A 22838-nucleotide genomic window follows, 5' to 3' on the forward strand; every position below is an offset into this window, starting at 1 on the left:
TTTGCCGGTTCCTCGTTTATCTTAATTAGCCCGAGATCGTCTTTCTCGATGACTGCTGCATGTTGACATGAGGCCGGAGGTTCTGAACGAGAAAGCAAGGCACTGAGATTACCCTGCGGAGGATGATTGTTTATTATCCTGGCAGCAGGCAATTTCCACCCAGCAACGGCGTCGCCGAACGGTCTCTGAACCATCGGATTGGCTGCAAAACCTGCATGGCTGGCTGTGATTCTGATCCATCAACTTTTTTTTTCCGCATTCGGACTCCACTGCGGTACATTAGTCCCGCCGACTACTTTGGTTCGCCAGGAACGATCAACTCTTCCTGACCTCAGCCGGATCCGGCTCCGCTCAATGGTTGATCAAATCGCCTGGTTCCTAGGAACCATGCTTGGATCGGATCGTTTTCGCTCTTTTTTTGCTCACTAGTGCCGGCCGATGCGATGAAACTCCGACCTTTTCTCCCTGACCTGCAGGGATAACCTGCTCCCGGTCGTGACGTGGTGATTGCATTTCCCTGTGGATTTCTTCTAAGCGCGCTGCCGGGGTTGTCTATCAATTCAATTGATCAACCGTCACGGATTCTAACGCTTTTTATTTTATTTTATTTTTCTTTATTTTATTTAATTTCCTTTCCTTCCCTCGATCCGTTTGAATTTTAATAAACCCCGTCTCTCGCAGTGGCATAGCGAGTTTTCAATCTCTCCGAACTTTATTCCTCTCCTCCCTCTGACGGCGCTGCTTACTCAAAACTTCTTCGCGCCCAACCCTATCCCACGTGTGCAATCATATAAGAGGCCCATCTCGAAACGTCCAACAACTGCAGCAAGCGCTGAGGCTCCTCCACTTGTCCTGCCATTGTTCTCGACCCCGTCTATCCGCCTTGTCAGCGCTTCTGACCTGCCATCGCGCCGTCCCATTGGCTCTCATCTCAGTCTTTCTTAGCATCTTCGGCTCAGGGATATCCAAATTTAACCTCTGTGCCGCTGCGTCTACTGAATCACTGATCTCCAGGAGTCCCGGCGACTGTTGGTCTCAGGTTCCTTCCGACGTGTTATGGATCTGTGATTAGCTCGAGTCTCTCTGCCACAAAATCCGTTATATCGCCCGACTTTTCTTGCCGCCAGGCACAGCCGTTGACTCTTTGTCTTTTATCCGTGCTCGTTGAAGAATACTCGACGAGGCTCTTCTGGCCCTTAGGCGCAAACTAATATCCTAAAGATCTATTTCTGTCCAGGCTGGTTCTTGGGCAACGTTCCTTACTCTCGTTCCTTACCTTCTACTATATAGCCACGGCTTTGGTCACAACTCCTCGGGTTACCTATTATCGAGCCTTCCTTTGCTGCTACATTTTAGCGCCAGAAGTACTGTCTTATTCATACTTTAATACTTTTTCATCTTATTCAACCGCGAGACATTACACCATACTGTCATCATGTCTTCGACCACTTTGATGACGTTTCTGCTGTGAGTCGCATGCTTAAAATTGGCCCCGATATGTTTACTGATGTGTTTTTGTATTTAGTGTCCTCAGTCCTCATATCAAATCCGTCAAGCTCTTGGGCTCGTGGGATAATTTCTCCAAACCCTATTATATGGAGAGGGACAGACGCATCGGCTCAGGCCACTGGAGGGGCTGTCACACATTCACCGATATAATATGCGATGGATCTCCAACTAACATCGGCCCCGCACGCTCCGGGGGGCTCAAAATGGGTGGCACCTATTGGTATTATGTTCGTATCTCTCTTCAGACCTGCATCATCCTATGTCTAACTGAGAACAGTACTTGCTCGATGACGACGTGGAATATTACAACGAGGCAGAGCCTGTGACATCGCAGTGTCCTTTCCTTCCCGGTCAACCGGTCAATGTTCTTCACGTTCCTATCATCCTGCCGGACACAATTCCGACTCATACTCCTCGTGAGAGAAGTTGTAGCTCCAATAAGACCGATCAGCGAACCATGAATCCTGAGGATAAGTACATGAATCCTCGGCGCCCCCCGAAGCCCAAGCTTCATCGCCTCCGAACGTCACCTCCGCTTTTACAGCAACCGACGCCCGCTTGGTCTTTTAACGCCTCTCCCCTGGGCATTGTTACCCACAAGGCATCCTCTCAGCCCGGCAGTGCCACGCCCAATGCTCGAAATCGCGCCGGCTCCAAGGAACCTAATTGCAAAGCTGCTCGATCTGTATCTCCTCCGAGATCTCGAGGTCTGCGAGCTGCGTTCCGACACTGGAATGCATCCTCGCCGGAGTTGAGCGTCCCCACTCAAAGCACGGGCAATATGCCCGGTTTTGGCGCTTGTGGATATTCTTCGTCGCATAGTGAGGGCTATGAGGACTTGTCTAGGCCTCGTTCGCGTGGAGGTTGGAAGCAGCCCGTGTATAAAACCGAAACATCTCACCAGTGCATGGCAAACAACCCTTGGGTCCCTGCCCCAGCTGAATCTCATGATGTCGCGCCCTTCTCGATTCAAGAACGGCGCGCCATGAACCCCACATATAACGAGCGAACTCCGCGCAAAAATCCCCTCACTCTACAAACAAACCCGGGATCCGTGACTCCTCGCGGCCAGCGCAGCCCCAGGAGGCATTCTCGTACTGCCCAGGAGTCTTCTGTGGGTTCATACCCCTACTTAGGGACTGCGACCGTCGCAATGCCATCGGAGCTCGACGCTACAACGCCGACTCCGTTCACATTCAAGGAGAAGAGACTCCCAACGTTACCTAATACACCGTCGTCGGTCATGGACGAGGCACTGCGCGACCTTGATGACCGGGAAAGGGCACTGGATACTGAGAATTTCGGAAGCCATTTCTCGGATTTCAGTGCAACGGAGGATTACATCGACTCCCCATGCGAACAAAGCCGCTTTTCCGAATGGAGTACCGACACGGAATTGATCTCTCCCGAGTCAATGACATCTTCTTTAACATTCAATAACGACTCCCAAACGCCCTCAATTATTGACCGACTGGAAGTTCCAGACCTCGATGATCACTGCACGGTCAACGAAACCAGCGATCCCGACACCCCCCACTTGACCGTGGCTTCCAAACCCTCTCCTACCACCCTCGGTGGCGATTCTCCCCGCTTCGATCTGCCTCCGCCTCGTCTGACCATTTCGTTTTCTCCGTCCGATCTTGATGTCCCTGGTCTGTGCATTCATGACGAGGATCATGTGGAAACGAACTCCAAACGACATGCCGCTTTTTTCGGGGGAATGGACCCGGTAGAAGCTCTGGGGATTGCTAAAAGCCCCGAAGCCGGCACGGTAAACTTCCCTGATGCGGTGAAAGCCGACATGTTTTCAATGATCGAGGGACGCCCTGCCACGGCTGAGAATAGCCACCGTGGCTCCAGGCGAGCGACCGTTGCCAGCCAGTCTGCAACGATGCAAGAAATGATCGATGAACTGAGTTATTTGAAGAATATGATTCAATCAGGAAATACGGGGGAGATCTAAGAGCTTTTGCTGGACAATGTGCTGGCTGTCATTTACAAATAGTATTTATTATGCCGATAGGTATCGACGATGTAGTTTAGAACTGAAATTAACGTCCCAAATTTTCAATAATCCTCCTCTTTCTGTCCAATATTAAGTAAATAGAATCATCGGATTCTACTAGAGCAATAAGTCGGTCATAATCGTCGCTACTTTGAGATCTTCTTTCGTTAGTGGACCAAGTGGCGGGCCTGATTGTTTAAGCCACAAACAACCCGCGCGCCAAGAATCCCGACCATCCCCATCTTTCCCTCTTGGGCCCAGGCCAGGAAGCCAGGAACACAAGCCCAGGTAAATTACCCATGCTCACCATCTCCATCTAATCGGCGAAGAATGGACTAAAGACGAGCTGTAAGACATGGCTGAAGATGGTTCTCAGCCTCAAGCTCTGCGCCCTGAGCTGCGGCTCCCTCCTGTCGCGGAGAAGTTATTGCCCGCAAAATGCAAGCCAGGCACGCTGACCTACTGTCCCACGATGGACCTCATTGCCTTGGTGACCGAAGACGACGAATTAAGTGTCTTCCGTCTCAACGGGCAAAAGGTCGTGGGGGGCTCGTTCAAAGGGGACCCGTATTTGGATGAAGATGACGGCCGTGGTGAAATTCGGGCCTTGACGTGGAAAAACAATGGTACGCCCCTGCTGCGTTCCATCAATTGCGCATTCTCCGGTTCTGTCTGAGAAATTCTATACACATTTACTTGTTTGCGAAGTTAACTCGGTTATAGGATACTTGCTTGCTGTTGCGTGCGCGGATAATACCATTCGCGTCATCAGCTCTTACAGTGGTAAAACTGTCCACCACTACCCTGCATATCGACCCCCCGGGGATTCCCCTCAGCCTATCAAGGTCACCTGCTTAGGATGGGGGGTGAACTTCACCGATAGTAAATCAGCACAGAGGAACCTACAAGAGGCCGCTGGGCATATCACCATTGAGGATCTTCTCGCTCCTAACGTCCATCCCTCGAAAGCGGCTGCCGTACTAAGGGTGGACTTGCCGAGGGAGCTCGCACTGCTGGACATTGAAACTTCACTACCCAAGCTCAGCACTCTGCCAGCTACTGGTGGCGAGTAAGTGACATTCTTGGTGCTGGCTTACCCGTCGACAGTGTCTAACTTGTGGTTACAGCGACGATGTCTTCAGCTCTCGATCATCTCTCGATGCCATGTTCCACTCCGCTGCTAAGAATACCAGTGACGCGGTAGATGTTCTGCTTGTCGGGTCCGATAATGGCACCGTCCATCTGCGTATCTTTGATTGTTTTGAAATCGGCTCCTTTGAGGTTGGCGCGTCTGTTGAGAACTCGAAATCGTGCCAGATCTTCAAACATGCATCGCATCCGTTGTGTTCGACACATGCACTGTTAGCTTCGACCCCTTCCGCAGAGGATGCCTCGAACTCTTTGCATCTAATCACTTTGGATCTTCGGTTCATTACACGATCTGGAAGATATCTCTCCCTTCTAGCGTACAAGACGACACAGCTTCAAAACTTGCTCCGCTATATTGGCCAAGTGCAGAGGCAAATCGAGCTGGAGTGGAAAAATGCCCAAGAGCTGCCAGCACGGTACATGCGAAGCATCAACGAAGATCTGCAGGAAAAGTGCCATTGCGATTTTGTCACAGCTGCTTATCATCTAGTGGTAACCGGGGACTGCTTTGCGCCTCTCAAGGAATTTTTAGTTGATATTGTTGGAGAACGAGTACGCATGCCATTTGCACCCTAGGTTTATTTATCGTGATGATACTTTCATACTAATCGAATTTCATAGGGGCATAAACGGTGGGAGAAAGCCGTCGCAGGCGGCTACGAGAATGTGCGACGCTTGATTCACGAGTGTCTTCTTCCGGCATTGGAACGTTGTCAAGTGCTGCTCAGTCGACTTATTGGGCTTTCGAAATTCCACAAATTGAGCGAAGTTCTGGGTCTGGAAACATCTGATCTCAATGCAATTGTGGAGACGATGGACTGTCTTCAATTACTATCTCACCATATTCTGATACACAGCAACGATGAAATGTGCCAATTTGAGTCCTTCTCCAAGTGGCTCCGTCATGAGATAGACATGCAGGCCGCCGAGCCTATGTCACAAACGCTTGAAGAGCTGATGGAAAAGTCCGACATGATCGAGTATCCACAAACCCTGAAATATATCAGAGGAGCTCTCACCAAGAGCACACTTCGCCATTATATCCAGCAGCTGCCGATGATGGGGATGCCGAGACCGACGTCTTCCGCCTCCGACAAATGGGCACCGACGGGTCATGACCGGTCCTTTTACGACACGTTCAAGAAGCTACTTGAGCAGCAAAACCAGAACCCTGGCGACGTTGACACGGCGAAGCTACCCAAAATCAATGACCTGACGAAACGTCTAAAGCTGCAATTCGACAAGGTCTTTGGGCAAATTGCGTTGACGCAACGTAGGGGAATCCTTCATCGATCACCCCTTTCTCTCGACCCCGATTGCGATCAGAATGTCATTGACATGACAATGCGCTACGAGGTAGGGACATTGCTCTCTTGACTGTGGAATACCGTCGCTCACCACTCCTCTAGGATATCGACAATCAGAGTCTATGTGTGATCTATGTGGCAACGAGATCAATCAACTCGAAGCACCTCAGTGAGTGACGGCATCGCCCTCCCGAAGACATTCAATGAAGAATACTTACTGACTATGTTTTAGTGTATATGTACCGTCTGGTCCTTGATTCTGCAAGTGGTGTCAGTTCCACACGCAACATTTCCATAGGAACCATTGACCTGCAAGAGGGCCAGATCCGACAGGTCCAGTTCGTGGAGGATAATACGCTCATGGTCCTTTGGGCGGACAGTCGTATGCTACACCTTCCTTTCGCCTAGTGCGGTCCAGACTGCGAGTATCTACTAATGCTTCTCTACAGGAGGATCTTCTTCTCTTCTGAATTTCGCTTTCCAGCCCATACCGCCGGGAACAGCTGACGCGGCCTCCATTTCGGCGTCGCCTCTTTTCATCGAGTTTCACGAATACCACGGACAACCACTCTCGCCTCGACCAGCCGGAAGTACGATAGCACTGGATCTTGTTTCTCTCGAATCTCCTTCGGCCGACCTCGTCAAACATGCATTTTCCGTGTTCGGGCCCAAGGCCAAACCTGGCCGAATCGACACCAACGGACGAAGCGGCCGGCGGGCCGTCTGCGTGCTGTACAATGACGGCCTACGATATGAGGTCCTGGACCTGGACGCCGAAATGGTCGACGAGGGAGAAGACAACGAGGACGACGAGGCTGGAAGCGAATGAAGCTGCCTGTCTTTGCGATCCGGTTAGAATCGACTAGCAAACATAGCGAGACTCCGTGGCGGTGGCGAGAATGCCAGACGTCTAGTGCTCCGTATCGGGTCTCCCTTTTGTTTCATAGTCGCATTGTCGGAGAAAGGGCTTTGAAACAGAGATCGGCCTACGGCAATGATCGTCAGCTCTGGAATCCCGGTGCCTGCAGGTTGATTTGCCACTGCAGACCGAGTGTATTAGGTAATCATGACTCGCGAGTGCATTAAGTTACGATGACGGTACTGATATTTCTTTGAGTTTACGGCATTTATTTGCTAGTGAGGTAGCCTTTGTTAATGGAAATTCTTTACTCCATCCATTGGGCTTTGTTTGTTTATTTGTATCTTGGACAGCTTTAGGGCACTGGGGCCCTTGGGGGGGGGGGAGAGCAAATAATTGTTTGTGCGATGGGGTTGACGCCCTGGTCACCGGGGCCACAGAAAGTGGGCGGTGGACAGCTTCTTCAAGCAGCAAAATCAAAACAAGCAGAAGTGGACGGGGGCAACGGGCAAAGAGGGGCAAAACATGCCGTAATGACGGGCGTCACAAATACGGCGGGAGGGGACTGCCTGGATGCCTGAGTCTGCCTGAGTCTGCCTGAGATGTGGGGAGGAGTAGATCCACTCTGTGTCTGCGTACTCCGGTGTAGGTCAGTAGCCTGGTAAGTAGGGAGCTACCGGAAGCTGCATGTACGGTAGATGCCATCCCGGGTTCGCTTCCAGCTGATCCGTAAGTCAATATGATAGATAGAAAACCCGGTCGATCTGTTGGCCGTGGTTGCTGCTGCGATGATTTGCTGCTGTGCCGGGGAGTCTTCACGTGATGCGTGACTAATCGTGTCCTCCTCGACCAATCACCGACCCACAACGGGCACGGCTCCGCCGGCAGATTGGGTGCCTCAGGCGGCGAGAGCCAAGAGCGCCCTGCGTTCGGTCTCATTCTTCTGCTGTGAAGGAATCGCCCTGACGGTATTATTGCCTTTGCGTTTCTTTCTCTCGTCTTCTTCCCTTTCTTCTTCCTTCCCTTCCCTGCACTTCCCCCCCTCCGTCTGGAATCTCCCTCTTCGATCTCTGCTCTAAATCCTGCGATCGCAGCAGACTCGATTTTCACCTTCCCTCCCCTCCCTTCGCCTCTCTGAACGCCAGACTCTGGGCTTAATTTTCTCCTTGTTCTCCTTGCTCGGGCGTGCACCACCGCCGCCTATTTCTCCCTCTTGTGCTACCCCCGGAAAAGACCTGGTGCATGCCTCGTCATATATCCACAAAAACAACCTTCGGTCCCAACACCACAAAATAACTATCCCACACTGACTCTCTTTTTTTGGGTGGGGGACTTCTTCATTATCATCTGGTTGCTTGCTCGGTTTTAATTTACCCCGAGCTGCTTCTTTTCTTTTTCCTGTCTTTTTCTTTTTCACTTTTTCGCCCGTCATTTCGCTAGTGACAGTAGACGCATTTCCGCTTCAGGCAAAATGAACGTCACCCAGGTGTTGGAGAGCACTTTGTCGCCAGGTACTGCGATGGCCCCTCCTTGTTCCCCGTTGCTCGTAAAATAGCTATACTTATCGATCGGTTTGCTGACGGCATGTTTTTGTTGTGATTTCCAGATGCGACGGCACGTGCCAACGCTGAGCAGCAGCTCCTCCATGCGGCGGAGGTTGACTTCGTATGTTCTCACCTCGCCTCTGCTTCACCTCATGCGCCTCCTTGCAGGACTTCTGGGAATGCGACGTGCTAATCACTGACCGGTTTCCCCTCTTTTTAGGCTCAATATCTCGTCGCTCTCGGCCAGGAACTGGCAAACGAAAACACTGCGTCCCACATCAGAACGGCCGCCGGTCTTGCGTTGAAAAACTCTTTCACGTTTCGAGATCTTGCTCGACTACGTGAGGTGCAGAACAAATGGATCAACCAGATCAACCCCGATATCAAGCGCCAGGTCAAGGAGCTTGCGTTGAAGACGCTGGAATCAAAAGATGGTCGGGCTGGTCAGTCCGCCGCTCAGTTTATCGTCTCGATCGCCGCAATCGAACTGCCTCAGAACCAATGGCCGGAACTTATGAACATCCTGGTTCAGAACGTCGCTAGCGGCTCTGACCAACTGAAGCAGGCCTCGCTGGTCACCATCGGCTTCATCTGCGAGTCTCAGGACATTGAGCTTCGGGAGAGCTTGGCCGCCCACTCCAACGCCATCTTGACCGCCGTGGTCCAGGGCGCCCGCCGCGAAGAGACCAACTTGGACATCCGTTATGCTGCTATCAAGGCCCTCAGTGATTCCGTGGATTTCGTGCGCGTGAACATGGACAACGAAGGCGAACGGAATTACATCATGCAGGTTGTCTGCGAGGCTACGCAGGCTGAGGATCTCCGCATCCAGGCCGGCGCATTCGGCTGCTTGAACCGTATCATGGGACTGTACTACGAGAAGATGCGCTTCTACATGGAGAAGGCTCTCTTCGGCCTTAGCGTAATGGGCATGAAGAGCGAAGAGGAAGACGTTGCTAAGCTTGCTATCGAATTCTGGTGCACCGTTTGTGAGGAGGAAATTTCTATCGAAGATGACAACGCTGCGGTTCGTTTACCCACTCTTAAATTCTCTTGTCCATTCATGTTGCTGACGATATATGCTTCAAAATATAGGCCCAGGATGAGGGAATTGCTGAGATGCGCCCCTTCTTTGGTTTTGCTCGTGTGGCTTGCCGCGAGGTCGTTCCCGTCATCCTGCAGGCTATGTGCAAACAGGACGAGGACTCTACGGACGACGAGTACAACGTTGCTCGCGCTGCCTATCAGGCCCTGCAGCTCTACGCGCAGTGCATCCAAGGCGATGTCATCGCTCCTGTGCTCGAATTCGTTGAAGGAAACATTCGCCACGAAGACTGGCGGCACCGGGATGCCGCCGTGGCAGCTTTTGGCGCCATCATGGATGGTCCCGACCCCAAAATTCTCGAACCCCTTATTAAGCAGGCCCTGAGCGTCCTCGTTGGCATGATGGAGGACAGCTCTATCCAGGTCCGCGATTCGGCCGCTTATGCCCTTGGTCGCGTATGCGACTTTTGCTCTGAGACTCTAGACCCTGACGTGCATTTACAACCCCTCATTTCGTGCCTCTTCAACGGCCTCGCCAGTACCCCTAAGATCGCCAGCTCTTGCTGCTGGGCTTTGATGAACGTCGCCGATCGGTTTGCCGGTGACCTTGGCGCCCAAACGAACCCTCTGTCGAAGCATTTCCAGGAAAGCGTTAAATCGCTTCTTACATTGACCGAACGGTACGTTCAGACTTGATATCCCCTTTCTCCGGCGCAACCTTTTTACAACGAGGGGGGCTGGATCTCTCTTTCCTTTTTTGCTCATAGCAACCAAATCTAATATCAAGCAGGCAAGACGCAGACAATCAACTCCGCACCGCTGGATACGAAGTTTTGAACTCCTTCGTGGGCAATGCTGCCAATGACAGCCTTCCCATGGTTGCCAGTCTCTCCGATATCATCATTCAGAGACTGCAGCACACCGTTTCTATGCAACAACAGGTTGTCAGCGTTGAGGATCGCATTACTATGGAGGAGATGCAGACTAGCTTGACCAGTGTTCTTCTGGTAAGAATAAGATTTAATGAGAAACTAGGATACTTTTGCTAACAAAGACCAGGCTATCGTTCAGCGTCTTGAGACCGAAATCAAGCCCCAGGCTGACCACATCATGACCGTGGCAATTCAGGTCCTTAACACTGTTCCTCCCAAGTCCAGTGTTCCCGATGTTGTCTTCGCCACGGTTGGTGCTCTTGCCAGTGCTTTGGAAGATGATTTCGTCAAATATATGGAGTCGTTCGCGCCGTTCCTCTACAACGCTCTCGGAAACAAGGAGGAGCCGGCTCTCTGCGCAATGGCCATTGGCCTGGTTAGTGACATTGCTCGTGCTCTGAACGACAAAGTTCAGCCATTCTGCGACACTTTCATGAACTACTTGCTTGAGAACCTGAGTGTAAGTCTTATTTCATTACTGAGGGTGGAGCGAAATGAATTCTTACTAATATTCGCCTCAGACTTCCACCAACCAGCTGAAGCCTGCCATCCTGGAGACTTTTGGCGATATTGCCCAGGCCATTGGAACCGACTTCACCAAATACCTTCCTACCGTTGCTCAGGTGCTTAATCAAGCCTCGCAAGTGACTACCAGCCCTGATGTCAACATCGAGATGTTTGACTACGTTGTCTCCCTCCGTGAGGGCATCATGGATGCTTGGGGTGGTATCTTGCTTTCTTACAAGGGCACCGCTGAAGGTAAGAGTTCATCGGCAAAATAGCCTCGTACATGTGCTGACGCAATTACAGTTTCTCAACTCCAGCCTTTCGTCGAGACCATCTTCCAGCTACTCCATTTGATCTCTCAAGACTCCGGTCGTAGTGAAGGCCTCATGAGAGCGTCCATGGGTGTTATTGGGTATGTTGCCTATTCGAGAGTCATCAGCCCTCAAGTTCCGTCATGCTGACTAATATCTTCTCCAGTGATCTTGCCGATGCATACCCCAACGGTGAATTTGCCGCTTTCTTCCGCAACGACTGGATCAACAGCCTAGTCACCGAGACCAGAAGGAACAAGGATTTCGGTCCCCGTACGATCGAAACCGCCCGGTGGACTCGCGAGCAGGTCAAGCGCCAAGTGGGCATGTCCACGGCGGCTTCTATGGCTTAAGTGAACAGTCATTAGCTGACCAGTCATCGATCTCTCTCTGCGAGATCACACCGCCCCTTGGACCCCAGGCACCGGTCCTTTTTCGTTGGTGCACCCAGGGAAGAGGCGCCGTGACATCTGAGACCCTACCCCATGTTTTTGGAGTGAAATCAGTACCCTAAGTGGGAAACCTCAGTGTTATGCCACTGTTTGGTCGCTGCCAATTTTTGAGCCAACCAAGCCTGCGCGGTTTTTAGCGTCACAAGACTGGTTACTCGTCCTTTCTTTGTACGACTTGGACGCCTCAACCTTCACGACACTTACTGCCATGCCTGTTCCCCTTGCTCTCCCTTCCATTCTCCCCGTTTTCCCCCTTCCAACACAGCCCTATCCCCCTCCACTTAACCCCGTTATATTCCCTTACACCCCTCTTTCGACCTCGTGGACATACATTTGTCCGCGGAACCCATCTCCCCATTATGACTCCCGGATGCATGCTGTTACATTTTCATTGGCAAATGTTTGTCTTTTCTTTTGCTTCTTTCCCCCCCTTCTATTCGTTCTCATTTATTTCTTCTCCCTACTATTACTAGCACCTATTGTGTCATTGCACCGGCCCATTTATCTTTTCATTTTGCCCCCTCACGTCCATTTTAATTAGACAAAGATCATTATAGCCCTTTCTTATCCTTTCAAAACTCATGTATGCCCTGAAGTCATGTAATGCCTCTGAAAGAAACACTGCCATGAATTTTTTCCTGATCCATCCTCTCACGTATAGCCCCATCTGTGATCCACAAAACCTTGCATAGAGAGAATAATAGAACTTGGAACAAGTAGATGCGAGTGATCCGGTCGAAAACTTTGGCTGGATCGGTCCGTAGAGAGACCGTGAGGGAGCCCAAATGCGGCTAAGCGCACAGGGCTGTGATGCCTGAGGCCACAAGAGATTTTAATCAACACGTGATCAGATAAGGGTACAGGGCGGGTAGCCCTAAGCGCGCACATCTGCCGAAGCCTCACCAACTTTTCACGCCGAGCTTTTGCTTCCTGTCCACCCCATCCATCCGCTTCTCACCAGCCTTGTCGGTACGACCTTCGAGGTATGTTTTATATGCATTCCACACCCCCCTCGCAGTCTCTCAGCTAGTCTGGGGAGAGCAATCACTCGGGCGACTTTTGGTTTGGCAATGATGGCAATTGAAAAAAAAAAAAAAAAAAAATTGATCGACAGGCCGCAAGCGACCGAGTGATACGCATCTCTCCCACGGCACGAGCTGAAGAACCCTTGATGGACTCAAAGGGGCACTCTTTGCGCTCGAAGACTACTGGTGGCTGACTTTTACGGAACCCCGAATTCCTCGTTGTCCACCGATTCGATTCGGTGGGGATTTCGAGGAATGGGTTCAAAAATCTTTTTTAGATACCTCATTTCGTGATTTAAAAGCACTTTGATCTGAGAATCTCGATCAGCCAAACGTCAAAATGGTCAAGACTTCCGTCCTCAACGATACGCTTAACGCTATCAACAATGCCGAGAAGGCTGGTAAGCGCCAGGTTCTGGTCCGCCCCAGCTCCAAGGTCATCGTCAAGTTCCTGAGCGTCATGCAGAAGCACGGTATGTGATTGATTTTTACTTTTTTTTTTTTTTCTTTACAAGTCCTGTTTGATCTCTGCCATGTTTTGTTCTTTTTTTGTATCGCTGGAAAACAGCATTCGGTTTGATAACTAGGCGGCGATTTCGATCTTAACCCACTCCACGACGTCCGCCCTTTAAGTAACCGATAAATTAAGTCATGTTTTTCGAAGCATGGCAGAGATCTTACATGTTTCCGGGCCTTTTTTGTTTTATGTTTGGCAACTTTTAAATCTCTGCTACATCCCACTGACCCTCAATCTTCTTGGAAGGCTACATCGGCGAGTTCGAGGAGGTTGACGACCACCGTTCCGGCAAGATCGTCATCCAGCTGAACGGCCGTCTCAACAAGTGCGGTGTCATCAACCCCCGCTACCCCGTCCAGCTCCGTGACCTCGAGAAGTGGGCTACCCAGCTCCTTCCCTCGCGTCAGTTCGGTTTCGTCGTCCTGACCACCTCCGCCGGTATCATGGACCACGAGGAGGCTCGCCGCAAGCACGTTGCTGGCAAGATCCTCGGTTTCTTCTACTAGACAACCAACAAAAAAAAGTCATTGTCAATACCCGTGCATCGGCGCTAGGATGAGTCTTGGTTTTGAATAGATGAGCAAGGATATGTTCTCAAGGGAAACCCTGTCTAGGCGAGCGAGTCTAGGATTTACTACCCCTGGCAGAAACGCCATAGATAGTTTTGAGTGAATCTCGCTCAAGTCGAAATCAAGTCACCTAGTTCTGATCACAATTATTTTTCCAAACGTAGGGTCAATTTGTAATCGCCTCATCGTTCAGAATTTGCTGATTTTTCCACAAGGGGAACCATCGGTTGCGGTCAACCTGGGCCGAGGGTGTCTCTGACCGCCTCCTGATTCTGCCCCTTATGTCTCTTCTCCCCGCAATCCCCAATTGATAAGAGCCCGGCTTTCTTCTGTACTTACTCCCAGCCATTCTCCTGTCCTCGTCCTCTTCAGACATTCTAATCCATCATTTTGATCTTTATCTAATATCCTCCCCACAATGCCCCTTGACACAATATACCTCACCCGCCATGGTGTGAGTACTTCTCTCCTTCTGTTGCCCAGATATATACATGCATATCACGCCCTAACCAAGACCCCAATGATAACAGCACCGTCTGAACTGGACCATCAATTACAAAACAGGGACCTATATCTCGCAATTCCGCACCCCAACCGGCAACCCGGCTGACCCTACCCTCACCTCCCACGGCGTGCGTCAATCGCACGAGCTGGCGGCTCACCTGTCCAGCCCGTCGTTTCACCCGAAGCCGTTCCGCGTCTACTCGAGTCCGTTTTATCGGTGTCTTCAAACTATTCAACCCTCTGTTGAAGCGTTGAAGGAGAGGCAGCGGACGCGGACGAATGAGGGGGAGGGAGATGGGAAGATTGATGAGAATGCGGTGTTTGATGTGAGAATTGAGAATGGTGTTGGGTAAGTGATCATTCTACCAGACATCTAATACTTAGTTAGCTTGCCTGGCAGACAGACCAGGTCAAGCCTAGACTCTACTTTACTTCGCCTTCCTCTCTACATGAGAAACACAACACCCACGCTAACAAATAACCCCATTTAATAGAGAATGGTTCGGCCCGACCACCTTCTTCCACCACCCATCCCCCGCCTCCCCAACGATCCTCCAAACCCACTTCCCCAGCATCTTAGCCCCCTCATCCCCAGAAACCAACACATACACCTACAAACCCATCCTCCACCCCTCCACGCGCGGCGAAACCATCGCCCAACTACACGACCGCGTCGCCACTACCCTCTCGGCCCTGATCGCTGACGCAGACGCCGAGATCGCAATCCTAGAAGCATCCCAGGATCCAGCGGAGAGGACGAGCAAGGCGCTTCTCATCTGTGCGCATGCTGCGCCGTTGATTGCCATGGGCAGGGCCTTGACGGGGAATATGCCTGCGGATAGTGGGGAGGAGGATTTCAATGTGTTTACGGCGGGGTTGAGTACCTTTGTTCGGAGGGGAAAGGTTGATGGTGGTGATGGGGCACTATCGACGAGGTCACTGGCGCCAGGGACGCAGGTCGTTCGCGCGGACGTCAAAGTACCCGAGTGGCAGGGTGGAAGAGGCGTCGGGGGTGGGTGGGATTGTGTTACGAATGGGGATTGTAGTTTCTTGAGTGGAGGGGCGGAGAGAGGATGGTAAGTCAACAGTTCTGTCTGCGTTCTTGCTTGCTTTTTGTGGCCGGCCTGCTCTTTGGGAAGTACAGGTTTATTGAATGATTGTGCGGGGCTGACGTTGTTTTTCTTTTCTTCTAGGCATTTTGATGGCGATGAGTCGTTCGATACCGGTCCTATGGCGCCTGACTCGGCGTTGCCGACTTCGAGTCAGGATACGTCGGGGTCGAATGAGGGTGGGGTTTTGGGGACGACGAAATTATAGAGATGGTTTGATGATGGGTTGTGAGATATGCATATACAGTATATATACATTGGGTGAATCGTGGTTGTGTCTTCACGCTGAAGTATCGGAATAGAGATACAAGGACCTTTTTAGAAGTATATATTTTCATATCAGAGTCAAGTTCCCAGGTGAAAATATATATCACATCAGATTCCATAAACGTGCTATGCTAATACCAATCGCTCACTTCTAAACTTTAAGAAATATGTACAATAATAACCCAATAGATGATATCACGTTAAATGGCAGGCTTAAAAGATAAGTAAGAAAAAAGACAATTTCGAGCGATTACACCGCCCTGTTCTCATCTCCTTGCGATGCGACAGTAGCAGTCGCAGGTTGTTCGGGAGTAGGATTCTGCTGAGCCGGTTCAGCCCGAGCACTAGAGTCACGATCATCGTTTCTTTGCTCGTCATCTTCCTGCTGCTGCTGTGGGTGCTGATCCTGCGCCGGATTCGCAGCTTCTTCCTCCCGCTGCCGACGTTCCTCTTCTTCCCGCGTGCGCTCCGCATTCCGAGCTGCCTCGGCTGCGTTGCGCACTTCCACGTGCCGTTCGCCGACGCCGGGCACTAAGCTGGCAATGAACAGCGCCAGGGAACGCTCCACTCTGCGCAGGTTGTGACGCAGTTCCGTAGCGAGACCGGCACGGCCGCCGTCTCTGGCGGCTGCTGCTGCGGGCTGGTTTGCATTATTGGTTCCCGCGGCGGTTTCGGCGCCCGGGGCAAAATGCACCAGACCTTCTAAGTGCTGCTGAACTGGGGCGACGACCATCCGGTAGAGTTGTTGGGGGTAGCCGGTTTCCGAGAGTAAGGCTGCGAGGACGGCGAGTGATACGAACAGGACCCGGGTCCAAGTGTTCGGTTCGCTGAACATGTAGCAGAAGAAATAGAGGCGCACGAAGAGCCAGAGGCGTCGGATGCTGCGGCCGATTCCGATGCCGCCGTTGTTGGCGCCGGCTCGCTGGTTCAAGATGGCCTGGCGAACGGCGTTTTCCATGACAGCCGCATTGGGGTTGGGGTGTGCCTCTGCGGGGTGATGATGATGAAGTTGGTGGTGTCCGTGATTGGGTGCAAAGGCTGCATGAGAAGCTTGCGCGGCGCGAATAGCATCGATTGTGGCCTGGAGGCTTTGTGGTGTCCCCGGGGACGTGATGATCCCTTGATACCCATCCGGCGATGATAAAAGATAACGAGAAACCTGAGAGGACTCAAGGTCTCCGGAGATGTTGGTGGAGATGGGTTGCAGTGATGACGGCAACGTCGCCTGCATCACGCGCAGCTGGTCGGCTCGGGTGTAAATGTTGAAGACGCGGGTGAGCAGAGGTTCGATGGAACTATCTCGTTCCGATTGGGGTTTGCGATACTGCTCGTCGAGCAGTTGGAGTAATTGCGTCCGCAGTTGAATGATCTGGTCGATCGGAGGTGCGATCCCGCGGCTAACTTGGTCCTCAAAGTAAGTGACCTGAGGCTGGAGCTGCAGCAGACGCAGTCTAGCATTGTCCGAGTTGGCAGATGATGTGTTCGGCATGCCGAGGAACGGTGACTGGTTTCTCAAGGGTGTTCCGAGACTGTGGTGTATCGATGTTGTGACCGTGCTTCCCTGGCGCTCAGGTGGTAGCTGGGATACCCTTTGACCTTGCTGTTCCAGCCGTCGACGGATTGTCTCGAGGCTCTGTCGCACAGCCAGGTGCGCTTCCTCATGACTTGGCATCGGAGTTCCCGGGCCTCGGAACCTCAACGTCGATGATGTAGCTTGCGCATTGTTCGGCGGCGTAGATCCGCTGGCAAACGGAGTAGAAGGAATACTTGAGGGTGTTTGAGGAGGAGCCGCTGCAGGCAAAGTCGGTGTGTCATTGGCAGCTGGCGTGGGCGCCGGAGGAAGAGCGAGATGCATAGAATGTTCAGAGCCCTAGGTTCCGCATTCTGGTTAGTCTTGCCTGTCCTTGTCGAGGGACAGGATCAAATGATACTCACATTTTCCAGGTCCAACATGCTTCCCAGGGATATACTGTCGCTCGCGAGAGGTTTGCCGCGGTAGATAAGCCGCTGAGTTTCCGAGGACGGCTGACCGGGCAGCGATTGCGATATCCGGGCTTTCAGGCTAGCAACGGTGGTGGACGGAGTAAGATCATTGAAGGTGAAGCGGTTGGGCGGCGGTAGGGACGGACAGAGCACATGCAGTACGAGATCCTGCGAGCCGCTTGACTGATCGGTAGGAGGATTGGCAGCGTCTGAAGCAACGGAGCTGGACGCCATCTTTCGGGGGGCCGCTGGAGTGGAGGAGTTTGGGGCGCGCAAGTATATTAAGGTTCTAGGCTGGGATATTGTCGGGTTAATCTCCAGGTAGTGATATTGTAATGATGGTAAGGATGGATTTGCGCACGGTAGATATATGAGGGCAATCGGGCAGGGAAAGCTCCGGTGATAAGCCGTTGAGCTTGATGACGACGTGTCCAAACGAGTGCTGAGGATGACGTTTGTTAGAAGGGGGTCTAGAAAAATGAGTCCAGGGCCGGAGTGATTGCTGTTTCGGAAGATTTCAGACCCGAGATGCACAGACTAGACCTCACACACCACACAAAAGATGAGAGAAACCAGCCTCTTCGTGAGAATGCGCAGTGCAGAGGGGGGGCGTGACGAAGAGGAGAGATGAAGCGACAGCGCCAGACAAGCATTCTGCCGGGCGGTGAGCCACCCCGTGACATGATGCAAAAGCGCGCATTTTTCTGTTTAATTTGACTTGCGCCGCCGATCAGTTTCTCCTCTCGAGGTCGCAGTCCAGCGAGCCCTTTTATTTGGTTCTATTGGCCCAGAGAATTTCCCCTCTCTTGGATGTCGTTCATGGTGTAGACCATAACTATGGCCCTGTGCCTCCCCGCTCGTTCTGCGCCTTTTCGCCGGAACTTTGCTGCCTCTCCCAAGGCTGGTGTGTTAGATATGGTGGCCTTGAGAACGACTGGTCAGCGTAAGACCGGTGCTAGGAACTTCTCCAAATCATGGAAACAATGTCATAACCAACAGCAGCAGGAAAATCCCGGCCCAAAGGGTTTCTTCGGCTCCCGTCTTCGCTTTGCTCTGCGCAACACCAAAGTCGAGTGGTATCCGATCCCCGTCGGCCTGGGTATCGGTCTCCTGGGTCTGCTGCAGTTTTACAAATATCAACGGGCGGAGCGTGAAAGAAGCGAGAGAGAGGCCGAGGAGGAGTCGTTCGAAGTCAGCAATCCTCCTCCCCGACATCGAATCCGACCCAGCGGACCATGGCAGGTCCAGATCATGTCCACTTTGCCGCTCAAGGCGATTTCTCGTCTCTGGGGTCGCTTCAACGAGATCGAACTCCCCTACTATCTTCGTGTGCCTGGTTTCAAACTCTATTCCTGGGCTTTCGGCGTGAACCTGGATGAAGTAGCCGAACCCGATCTACATACTTACCCGAATTTGGCCGCCTTTTTCTACCGCAAGCTGAAGCCCGGCGTGCGGCCCCTGGACCCTGACCCGCACGCCATGCTTTCGCCGTCCGACGGGCGCGTCCTCCAGTTCGGCCTCATCGAGCGTGGCGAAGTCGAGCAGGTGAAGGGCGTTACCTACAGCCTAGACGCGCTGCTGGGTGCTGCCACGCCATCGAACGCTGACCATGCGAAGAAGTTTACCGACCACCAAAAGGAGCAGTCCCCGAAGGACGCCGCCAACATGCTGGCGGACGAGGAATTTGCCCAAATGAACGGTATCTCGTACACGCTGCCAACGCTCTTCGCCGGTGATGAAGGCGGCGGTGCCAGGAAGCGGTCGGCATCTCTGGACGCATCCACCGAGTCGAAAGCCTCCGCGGAGGCCGAGGTGAAAGCCGATCTCGCTCTTGGGGATGGTACGCCTTGGTATGCCCCGAAGCCGGCCTCAGACAATGCTCTCTACTACGTCGTGATTTACCTGGCCCCTGGCGACTACCATCGGTTCCACTCCCCCGTACCCTGGGTCGTTGAGTCCCGTCGACACTTTGCAGGCGAGCTGTACTCGGTGTCGCCGTATCTGCAGCGCCATCTTCCGGGTCTCTTCACCCTCAACGAGCGAGTGGTCCTGTTGGGACGCTGGCGTTGGGGATTCTTCAGTTACACTCCCGTCGGCGCCACTAACGTCGGTTCGATCAAGGTGAACTTCGACTCCGAGCTGCGTACCAACAGCCTTTCCACCGACACGGCCGCCGATATGGCCGCCGCCGTTGCGGCCAAGCGAGGCGAGCAGTACCCCGGATTCGTCGAGGCGACTTACCTTCACGCCAGCAGGACCCTGGGTGGACACCCGCTGCAGCGAGGTGAAGAGATGGGCGGATTCCAGCTCGGTAGCACCATCGTCCTAGCCTTCGAGGCACCCATGGGCACGCGGAAGTCCTTCGATGCCGGATGGGACGAAGGAAAGAGAGAGAAGGGCTGGAACTGGAGTATCGAAAAGGGCCAGACCATCAAGGTCGGCCAGAAACTCGGCTATGTGGACGTGCAAGACTAAGCAATCTTCCAGGTGGGAGGTTATTCTTTTTTTACCCTGTGTTACCATTTATCATACAAGAAGGAGTTGTGAACACGACTTTCAACAAGATTGTGTGGATAAGGCCTGGATAGCTCTCCCACATTTTCTCTGCAAAGGTCTATTCTAATTTCTGGGGATCTCTTTTTTTTTCTGTTTCTTTTTTCTGTCGATATTCTGTTGGTTTTCTGGAGCTATGTACCATAAGCAAGCATACTACTTAAGCATGCCACCTCACGCACAGTATAGATTATATCCATAATTGGCTCGACGAGTCTCGGAATTAGGTGCTTTCTGGCTAAAACAGAATTTAATACCACTTTATCTGTTTGGATAACTGTAAATTCCCACCTTTAGTGTATAACCATCCCAGTCACAGCAATCCGACTTGCACGTGATAACGCGGGCGACAATGAGCTCTGACGCGACAAAGCAGAAGCTCCAAGACTTTCCTTCAACAAACACATGAATTCCAATCCACCAAAATGAACCGACAATAATACCTTCCCCTTCAACAAAACTAACTACACCCCTTAACTCAAACAATCAAATCGAACCAAATCCCCAACCACAATGCCCCGCCATCCTCACCAGCAGCAACAACAACCACAACAACCCTACCCACACCTCCTCCGCCGGCACCCCGCCCAAGAAACACCATCAACAACCACGCCCCCTCCCCTTCCAGGACAAGGACTAGGACCAGGATCCCGCCCTACAGCTCCCCCGCGTCCTCGCCCACAACCTCAACCATCGACAGCCGCCGCCGCCGCCGCCGCAGTCGCAGCAGCAGACCCGCACCTCCTCAACGCCGCGGCGGCAGCCTCGAACGCGCAATCGCGCTCCCGCGCCGCCCAGTTCCAGACTCCTCCTTCGCGCACCATTCCGCAGCTTCATCCGTCCTCGGGGCCCCTTGAGCCGGCCGATACGGTACATCCGGCGCAGGCGGCGCAGGCGGCGATCTTTTCGTTATTTGGGAGGGGCGTGCATGGGAGACCGCAGAGGTATGGACATCAGTATCAAGGTCAACAGCAACAACCACAGCAACTTTCGCACCGAGATGCGCAGGGGCTAGGAGGGGGGTTAGGACAGAGACGGAGGGCGAGGGGCATGGGGATGGGGATGGGGTATACACAAGGGGATGAGCAGGAGGTGGAGGATGGTTCCGGTGAGGAATCTCGAGGAGAAGAGGAAGAGGATGGGGATGAGTATGAGGAGGTTGGGGATGAGGAGGAGGAGACGAGCTTTGCGGACCATCACCATCCCCATCCATTGGGTAGACGGCGGGGGTTTACGGATCGAAGTCGCATTACGGTGGATCCGGAGGGGAATGAGATTGAGATGTCGGATGAGGATATGGATGGTATGGTGGACGATGAGTTGGAGGAGGTCGAGGATGAGGAGGATGAGGAGATTGTGGATGAAGATATTGACGAGGATGAGATGATGCAGGATCGAGGTTCGCTTTCCCTTACTTCCCCTAGTATTTCCTTTGGAATTGGTTTGCTCTGGTCCTGGGCAAAGTCTTGAGGCCAGAGCAATAGCAAGAGAGTAAAGTCCAACTAACTAATGGCCACTATAGAACGCTCCCCCTCCCCCCTCCCCGCCAACCTCCGCGAGATATCCTCCCTCGCCTCGTGGACCGTCTCGACGCACAAACCGGGCTGCGGCGTCGCCGCCCTCCGCAGCCCCTCGCCAACCCAGTACTGGCAGTCCGACGGGCCGCAGCCACACACGCTGACGCTGCATTTCTTCAAGCTCGTCGCTGTGGTCAAGATCCGCGTGTACCTGGACTGCGAGATGGACGAGAGCTACACGCCGACGAAGATGACTTTCCTCGCCGGGATGGGCGGCAACGACGTCGTGGAGTTCGCGACCTGGGAAGGCGAAGGACCGTGCGGCTGGGTCGACGTACCGCTAGAAGGCGTCGGCGGACGGGATGGCGGCTGGGTGCGCAAGAAGCGAAGACGGCGCGTGCGAAAGGGCGAGAAGAAGAAGAACAGCACCAGCACGAAGCAAGGATCCAGCACGATCCGGAACGACTACGTCGAGGACGAAGACGAAGGCGAGGGCGACGAGACGGCCGAAGAGGAAGACGATGAGGATGATCCGTACGCGGGCAACGTGCTCAAAGCCATGGTCATTCAGATGCGCGTTATTGAGAATCATCAGAACGGCAAGGATACTCATGTGCGTGGGTTCCAGGTGTTTGCGCGCGATGACGAGCGTAGGCGCATGGGTAACGCGCCATCCGCGTCGGCGGATGGTCGAGTGCGCAGGCACAGTGCGCGCAAGTCGTTACGGGCGAGCACGAATGACGAGGGCGCGGAGGCGCGCGAGGCAGCTGGGGATCTGGACCGAGGGAAGGTGGTCGGGCTCGAGGCGCCGGATTGGATGGGAGAACCGGTGATTCGATAGAAAGCACTTGCATGGTGTGGGTGTGTGGTCTCGTTGAAACCATTGTTGACACGATTATTTTATCGATTATGCGTTAATGCCCTGGGAGGAGAGGTATCTGCAGGCTTCGTGTGCTGGACATGGACATGAACGTGAATATGGATATGGATATGGATATGATTATGGCTCCACGAAGGGAAGGAGCATCAAAATTGTCCGGGCGATGCTGATATTCGGAGTTATCGGTTCTGTAGAATGATACCCATGATCCTGGTCAGGATCATCGACTAGACTTTATCCCAATGAATCATACATACCTAATTATCAATCAACCAATGGTTTTCACATAACATTG

At 52.7% G+C, this 22838-nt stretch overlaps 8 protein-coding genes across 8 annotated transcripts; 7 read left to right on the forward strand and 1 right to left on the reverse strand.

Moving 5' to 3' along the window:
- Window positions 1-1435: 1435 nt before the first annotated feature.
- KD926_006088 (uncharacterized protein) lies at window positions 1436-3472 on the forward strand (the record flags this gene model as incomplete). The annotated part of the gene is made up of 3 exons (XM_053099063.1): window positions 1436-1467; window positions 1526-1736; window positions 1787-3472. The coding sequence occupies 3 exons, from the start codon at window positions 1436-1438 to the stop codon at window positions 3470-3472; spliced, it is 1929 nt and encodes a 642-aa protein (XP_052957150.1).
- A 397-nt stretch (window positions 3473-3869) lies between these two features.
- KD926_006089 (putative anaphase-promoting complex component Cut20/Apc4) lies at window positions 3870-6799 on the forward strand (the record flags this gene model as incomplete). Its single annotated transcript, XM_053099064.1, has 7 exons — window positions 3870-4140; window positions 4238-4583; window positions 4642-5215; window positions 5285-6019; window positions 6073-6139; window positions 6203-6352; window positions 6420-6799. The coding sequence occupies 7 exons, from the start codon at window positions 3870-3872 to the stop codon at window positions 6797-6799; spliced, it is 2523 nt and encodes an 840-aa protein (XP_052957151.1).
- Window positions 6800-8300: 1501 nt separating this feature from the next.
- KD926_006090 (karyopherin beta) lies at window positions 8301-11520 on the forward strand (the record flags this gene model as incomplete). The annotated part of the gene is made up of 9 exons (XM_053099065.1): window positions 8301-8340; window positions 8436-8494; window positions 8594-9400; window positions 9469-10097; window positions 10208-10424; window positions 10477-10809; window positions 10871-11108; window positions 11160-11268; window positions 11334-11520. 9 exons carry the CDS (start codon window positions 8301-8303, stop codon window positions 11518-11520), a joined length of 2619 nt encoding a protein of 872 aa, XP_052957152.1.
- Window positions 11521-12984: 1464 nt separating this feature from the next.
- On the forward strand, window positions 12985-13667 carry KD926_006091 (40S ribosomal protein uS8; the record flags this gene model as incomplete). The annotated part of the gene is made up of 2 exons (XM_053099066.1): window positions 12985-13117; window positions 13408-13667. The coding sequence occupies 2 exons, from the start codon at window positions 12985-12987 to the stop codon at window positions 13665-13667; spliced, it is 393 nt and encodes a 130-aa protein (XP_052957153.1).
- Window positions 13668-14148: 481 nt separating this feature from the next.
- On the forward strand, window positions 14149-15551 carry KD926_006092 (phosphoglycerate mutase family protein; the record flags this gene model as incomplete). The annotated part of the gene is made up of 4 exons (XM_053099067.1): window positions 14149-14184; window positions 14261-14583; window positions 14729-15310; window positions 15428-15551. The coding sequence occupies 4 exons, from the start codon at window positions 14149-14151 to the stop codon at window positions 15549-15551; spliced, it is 1065 nt and encodes a 354-aa protein (XP_052957154.1).
- Window positions 15552-15860: 309 nt separating this feature from the next.
- Window positions 15861-17827, reverse strand: KD926_006093 (uncharacterized protein; the record flags this gene model as incomplete). Its single annotated transcript, XM_053099068.1, has 2 exons — window positions 15861-17480; window positions 17546-17827. The coding sequence occupies 2 exons, from the start codon at window positions 17825-17827 to the stop codon at window positions 15861-15863; spliced, it is 1902 nt and encodes a 633-aa protein (XP_052957155.1).
- Window positions 17828-18430: 603 nt separating this feature from the next.
- KD926_006094 (phosphatidylserine decarboxylase 1) lies at window positions 18431-20068 on the forward strand (the record flags this gene model as incomplete). Its single annotated transcript, XM_053099069.1, has 1 exon — window positions 18431-20068. One exon carries the CDS (start codon window positions 18431-18433, stop codon window positions 20066-20068), a length of 1638 nt encoding a protein of 545 aa, XP_052957156.1.
- Window positions 20069-20659: 591 nt separating this feature from the next.
- On the forward strand, window positions 20660-22504 carry KD926_006095 (anaphase promoting complex subunit DOC1; the record flags this gene model as incomplete). Its single annotated transcript, XM_053099070.1, has 2 exons — window positions 20660-21545; window positions 21669-22504. The coding sequence occupies 2 exons, from the start codon at window positions 20660-20662 to the stop codon at window positions 22502-22504; spliced, it is 1722 nt and encodes a 573-aa protein (XP_052957157.1).
- Between the last annotated feature and the right edge of the window lie 334 nt (window positions 22505-22838).

This window comes from Aspergillus affinis (genome assembly GCF_023601865.1).
Source record: "Aspergillus affinis strain CMG 70 chromosome Unknown NODE_30_length_300691_cov_86_450199, whole genome shotgun sequence".
In the NCBI taxonomy this organism is placed as follows: Eukaryota; Fungi; Ascomycota; class Eurotiomycetes; order Eurotiales; family Aspergillaceae; genus Aspergillus; species Aspergillus affinis.